The 6,511-nt window shown below is 40.0% G+C and overlaps 1 protein-coding gene across 1 annotated transcript; it reads left to right on the top strand.

Moving 5' to 3' along the window:
* The first annotated feature begins 2,652 nt into the window (after positions 1 to 2,652).
* On the top strand, positions 2,653 to 3,597 carry CCDC160 (coiled-coil domain containing 160). The gene has a single exon (XM_023757185.1). It carries the CDS (start codon positions 2,653 to 2,655, stop codon positions 3,595 to 3,597), a length of 945 nt encoding a protein of 314 aa, XP_023612953.1.
* The last annotated feature ends 2,914 nt before the right edge of the window (positions 3,598 to 6,511 follow it).

The following is a 6,511-nucleotide window of genomic DNA, read 5'->3' as shown; positions in this document are numbered from 1 at the left end:
AACTGCCCTCGCCTGCAGGCCTGGTCCCCCCAACTGCCCTCCCCTGCAGCCTGGTCCCCCCAATTGCCCTCCCCTGCAGACCTGGTCAACTACAAATGCCCTCCCCTGTAAGCCTAGTCCCCTCCAAATGTCCTCCCATGAAGGCCTGGTCCCCCCAACTGCCCTTGCCATCATGCCTATTCCCCCCAACTGCCCTTCCCTGCAGGCCTGGTCTTTTCCAACTGCCCTCCCCTGAGGCTTTGTCCCCCCAACGGCCCTCACCTGCAGGCCTGGTCCCCCAACTTTCCTCCCCTGAAGGGCTGGTCGCCCCCACTATCGTCCCCTGCAGGCCTGTTCCCCCCCAACTGCCCTCGCCTGCAGGCCTGGTCCCCCCAACTGCCCTCGCCTGTAGGCCTGGTCCCCTCAACTGCCCTCCCCTGTAGGCCTGGTCCCCCCAACTGCCCTCCCCTGTAGGCCTGGTCCCCCCAACTTCCCTCCACTCAGGCCTTGTCCTTCTAACTGCCCTCCCCTGAAGACCTGGTCCCCCCAACTGCCCTCCCCTGCAGTCCTGGTCTCCCCAACTTCCCTCCCCTGTAGGCTTGGTTCCCCCAACTGCCCTCCACTGCAGGCCTGGTCAGGGCACATGCCTGGGTTGCAGGCTTGATTCCCCCAGTGGGGGGGCCTACTGAAGGCAGCTGATCAATGGTTCTCTCTCATTATTGATGTTTCTATCTCTCTCTCCCTCTCCCTTCCTCTCTGAAATCAATAAAAATATTTTTAAAAAAATGATAAATAAAACATAAAAAATGTAAAATGTGTCTGGCAATTAGCATCACCATCTTATCTTTTTCTTCTGTTTCCTTTATGATTGCTGTAATAATCTCTACTCATTTGCATTCTTAATACTAGAGGGGAGAGAAACCAGCATTATATGATTATCTTTCCTCTTTAATAACAGATAGGTCATAGGTACTTCTGGATGGTGACTAGTAGAATAAAATCAGAACTATTTCAAGAAAAAGGAGGTGATGCTTCCAATGGCAAATCTATATCATAAATTTGAAGTCGCAGCTTATTATTCTAGTCTGATTGACTAAACTTTACTAAAGCTTGGCTTATAGCTTTTGAACCCATTATTTTAACACCTTTACTGAATATTTGCACCTTTCCCTTTCCTCAAAGCCAAGTGAGTTGACAGTGGAGATATACCCTTGAGGGTCAGGCATGTTCAGTACATGTAGATATGAAGGGTCATTGTTGGGAGCAAGGACATCTATTAAAATTTAAACTATTCTTGCTAAAAAGAAAGTATTAGAGATAATATATCAAAAAGTGGTTATCTCAAGGCCATGGGATTATGAGGGGATTCCTTTTCTGTATTTTCCAAAATTCCACAAATAACAAATACTACTATTATAATCTTTACATGATATGAATATTATATAAATATAAATTATGCATTAAATAATTTACTATTATAACATTTAGAATCTTTAATAATATTAAAGAGAATATTAATTTAAAAATAAATACAACAGTTGCCATTTTTTGTTACCAAGATAAAATTACATTTGTGTGCATGGGAAAAATAGATGCAGGCATAATTTGACCTTTCTCATTGGTAATACCACAAATATATTACAGAAAATTAATATATAAAATGAAGTTACCCCTTCCTCCTCCTTTTGACTCTTAGCAGTAACTAAGTTATTGGTTTGTTGGCTTCAGATGCTAGTGGCCCTTCAGTGTGTTGCCTGGTTCCTTCTTTCTCCCTTCTCTCAGAAGTAGTAACCAATTAAATAATTCCATGCTTTAAGAGAGTTGTATGTTAAGGATTCCCTTTGAATACTGAAGAAACAAAATAAATATCCTCTAATTTTGATGCATTTAGAAAGTTGATTATGATTTAGCATGCTAAGGTTTCACCTAAAAACTACACTTGGAATCAATATCTTGAGAAAAACACATTTGGTGGTATTATTTTCAGTTGTTGACATTCGGTTCTCATCATGAAATTGCTGTCAAAATGGATAGAATTCTGTACACTTTGCAGTCATGCCTAAAAGCAAAGCCCAAGACTGGAATAGCAGGAATTTACAGGTCAAGACAGAAGGGCATTTGGCAGAGTTAGTCATGAGGAAGTTTGAATGGTACACTTTACCAAAAGCAGCTCACATTGCATTAAGCCCTGATGTTTTAGTCACTTTAAAGAATGAATAAACAGTAGTCCAACCAAAAAGAACTGAAGGAAAATCAGGGAAATTGGAAGCACAGGTATTAGCCTATTTTAAAATTAGGCCTATTGATTTTAAATCACTTTTACTCTTTTTGAAGCAATCTGTTTTCGTGTGTATGGTTGTCTTTTATAGAATTATTTTCTACAATTAATGACCAAATGTATCAATTTATTGGTTATATTTCATAGCATCAGAGAATTTTAAAGCTGGAAGGATCTGTAGAACTTAGCTAATATAACCCTTTCAGTTTACAAATGAGGAAAGTGAGGCCCAGGCCACTTCATGAGTTATAAGGAGAACCAGTCTTCAAATAATATTTAGGTTTCTTCAGCCATGAGACAGCATTCTTAGTTCTTTTCACTACAGTAGCTGCCAGTGTAAATAATGTGCTTTGATTAAAATTATTTTCCAGGAATTTGAAGAGGTGCTTGAAGAAATGAATGATAAGAGAAAACACTGGAAAGAGAATATGTTTGCTCCTTCTTTTAGTGCTCATGATGTTCTAAATGAGGTTTTACAGCCTGAATCTCCTCCTGAACAAATGACTTTTGGGAAGGCCAAGAGAATGGAAGAAATTTACAACATGTCTAGTAGAAAGTTTCAAGAAGAGAATAAATTTCAGAGGAAAGAATTTATTTCCCAACCAAATGAAAAAGAACAAGAACCAAATCTGAGAGGGAGAAAGATGAACATTTCAAAGAATGAAGCAGACACGAACTCTGTCTCCTGTGAATCCTCTAATTTGGATGTTACAACTGAAGAAAGCTTTAATAGCACAGAAGACTACTGCATCTGGAATAAAAAAGAATATCTGTCTCGATGGCGACAGGGCAACAAGCAGAAATATACTGAAGGAAAGTCTCAAAATGTTAGCCTGAATGTTTTGAATGAAGAACTGGAAGAGCTCAATATGAAATGCAGAAAAATAGAAGAGGAATTTGAAAATGCTGAAAAAGAACTTTTGAACGCCAAAAAGGAAGTCTCCCCAAAAGCCCTAAATTTTCAAGAAACAGGGGCAGAAACTTTGAAGAAAGACTGGGAACTTCAAGCTTTAAGAAATGACCTATCTGAAAAAGCAACAAATGTCAAAAACTTAACTGAAGAGCTCCAGCAAGCCAGAGAAGTCATCCACAAGTTGAGCCTAGAGAACAGAGACTTAAAAGAAGCTGTGAGGAAGTTAAAACATCAGACTGAAGTTGGAAATGCACTCCTAAAAGAAGAAATAAAATTGCATTATGAATTAGAAGTGGAAAATATCCATGGAGAGCTTGATGCCATCAAGAATGAACTAAGAATTGAGAAGACCTTGCAAGCAAGAAATAACAGAGCCCTGGAGTTGCTTACAAAACACCTTTCTACTGTAACAGGGGAATGTTGTTAAAACTTAAAAAATTAAAAAGCCTTTAATTAGGCAAGCCATTAAACCAAATCCGTGTTTTTTGTGCTTTCTTTGTATACTTCTTAAAATGTGTTTAATGGGATGTAATTTTCATTTTTGGTGAATCCATACATCTGTAAAAAGTATATATATCAACTTCAAAGCATCTTCTTTCTCTTTCTAATGAAGTTATTGCAGATGTCCAAATGGAAAATGAAGTGTCAGAAATCTTTCTAATACTATTTCACTCAGACCTATAGTGATTCACCAGATCATATATGAACACAAATCAGTAGCCCTTTTGTGATGTTGTGAGCATTATGTCCTTGGCATGTGAATATTCTTTAATCTGTGTTCATTGATGCTAACAATAAAAATCATGTTTATGTATATAAGCATAACATGTGTCTGTGGCTCTTATAGCTGCCTGTTCAGACTCAATGGGATACAAAAATGTATCTGCTTTCTTTGAGATCTAACCTTAATTAGGCACATATAAACATCTCCAGAAAAAATGCAGATTTTCCTCTCCCCTGCTGTTTTCCCCCATGCTTTCTCCCTTGACCCAGCAAAGATTCGCATAGACTAGAAGATGACTTTAAGACAGGACTGTGACTTTTGCTGGAGCCCTGATTTGTCAGCATTGGTTGTTGCATTTTCTTATGTTGACCACCAAGGGGCGTTGTTTACACAGTTCCAAAGTTCTATCAGGCTGGGGGTGGGGGTTTATAAACTTCCTGCCCAGCTTACATCACCAGCTGAGGTGAAAGGTGTTGGGTGTTAACTATGTAAGCTGCTAGTGAGCTGGTTTGATTTATACAGGAATCCAGCCCTCTAAGGGGCCTGAGCAATGACAATTTATTTTACACTTTTAGAGAATAAACATGTACTGCCTCAATCCTTTGGTGAAAACAATGGGTAGTATTTGTTTGTATCAACCATCACGATTTTTTTTTTTGTAATTGGAGCTCTATTTGTATGTAATTTTTAAGTCCAACGAACCCAATGTAATTACAGACTATGAGAGTGGAATACAATTGTAAAGGTTTAGGTATCTTTCCCTATGGGAAATCCTCAAACTGGGGATTTTAAAGTCCTAAAAGTCCTCATCTTTAAAATGAGGGAGTAGTACTGTCATCCAGATTCTTTTTGCTTCTAATGTTTTGTGATTTTATTCTCAAGTGTTACTGTACCTGTGAAGAAATAAAACTCCTATGGCATTGGATGCACTCAGTTCTAGTACTTTAGGGGAACCTACATTTCTGACACCCCCCTTTCAAAGAAACATAGAAAATCTGTTCTTCATAGTTTGAACATTTCCAAACACTGTGCCATTACTAAATCAGGAGAGGGAGTAAATGAGCTGCTTTCTTCTCCTTTATCTTGTTTCATTTTTACTTGTTAATGTTGGGGAAGGCACTGAATGGAGACAAACTACGCTGACCTTAATGCTGAGCAGGGATTGCCTAGCATGGGAAGACTGGACTAAATCGGAAGATAATCATTTTTGGCACTTTCTGAGTTAGTCCTGATAACCCAGGTACTGGCAGCCCACTCAAAGGGAAAGATGACTTTCAGGTTTTCGCTGGCCACTGGCTTCTCACCAAGAGTCTAGGTACAAAAGCAAACTAGGAACTCTTTTGCCCTATTCAACTGTCTTCCTCATCACCCCCTTAAAGTTGTGCCTTTGTCCTTGCCCCAGAAAGACTCCCAGTCTCTGACTGCTAGTGTGCAGAGCTGCTTACATGTTAAAATATTTCACAAATTGTATTAATTAAACTACTGGGTTCAGTCCTCTTCGTATATTTTAATTTTTAAAAAAGAACTTTTACTCCAGGAGAATTTCTATCAACCGACCACCATCTAAAGTCTTAAGTGACAACTTGGTTTATCTTGCATGAGTGTGTAGGTGTGCTAATGTGTGTTTGAGGGGTGGGAAAAGAGTGTGGTGGAGGGAGATCCAGAAAAGATAAGTGTATGGCTTGCCCAGTTCCAGGATGAGAGGAGTTGTATTACTAGGAAGGAACTAGAAAATAGATTATTTTTAAAAATGTATGTTTCTATTGATTTCAGAGAGCTAAAGGGAGAGGGAGAGATAGAAACATCAATCAGTGTCCAGCTGGTGTTGCTCAGTGGTCGAGCTCCTATGAACCAGGAGGTCACAGTTCGATTCCCGGTCAGGGCACATGCCCGGGTTGCGGGCTTGATCCCCATTGTGGGGCATGCAGGAGGCAGCCGATCAATGATTCTCTCTCATCATTGATGTTTCTATCTCTTTCCCTCTCCCTTCTTCTCTAAAATCAATTTAAATATATTTTTTAAAAAAAGAAACATTAGCCCTGACCGGTTTGGCTCAGTGGATAGAGCGTTGGCCTGCAGACTGAAGGGTCCTAGGTTCGATTCCAATCAAGGACATGTACCTTGGTTGCGGGTACATCCCCAGTGGGGGGTGCGCAGGAGGTGGCTGATCGATGTTTCTCTCTCATCAATGTTTCTGACTCTCTATCCCTCTCCCTTCCTCCCTGTAAAATAATCAATAAAAATATATTTTTTAAAAAAAGAAACATTAATCAGCTGCCTCCTGCAGACCCCCTACTGGGGATCAAACCTGAAACCCAGGCATGCACTAAGACCTGGAATCAAACCGTGACCTCCTGGTTCATAGTATGATGCTCAACCAACTGAGCCACAGCAGCAAGATGGAAAATAGATTCTTGTTGAGACAGCCTGGGATATTGAGCCCCAGCAAAGCCCACTCTATGGAAACCTAGGTCCAGATACTAGCCAGGGAGATAATAGACAATCACCAAATCCAGAGAGCTAAGGAGAAATGGAAGCCAAGGTAACAGAGCCAACAGTTTGGATCTTGGGGGTTCATATGTTTTGATGCTTTTATTTTTAAAAGCAGGGCTGCAAT

This window comes from Myotis lucifugus, unplaced genomic scaffold, assembly GCF_000147115.1.
Source record: "Myotis lucifugus unplaced genomic scaffold, Myoluc2.0 scaffold_2, whole genome shotgun sequence".
In the NCBI taxonomy this organism is placed as follows: domain Eukaryota; kingdom Metazoa; phylum Chordata; class Mammalia; order Chiroptera; family Vespertilionidae; genus Myotis; species Myotis lucifugus.
The sequence above is the reverse complement of the archived record's forward strand: the minus strand, read 5'-3'. Positions and strand labels throughout refer to the sequence as shown.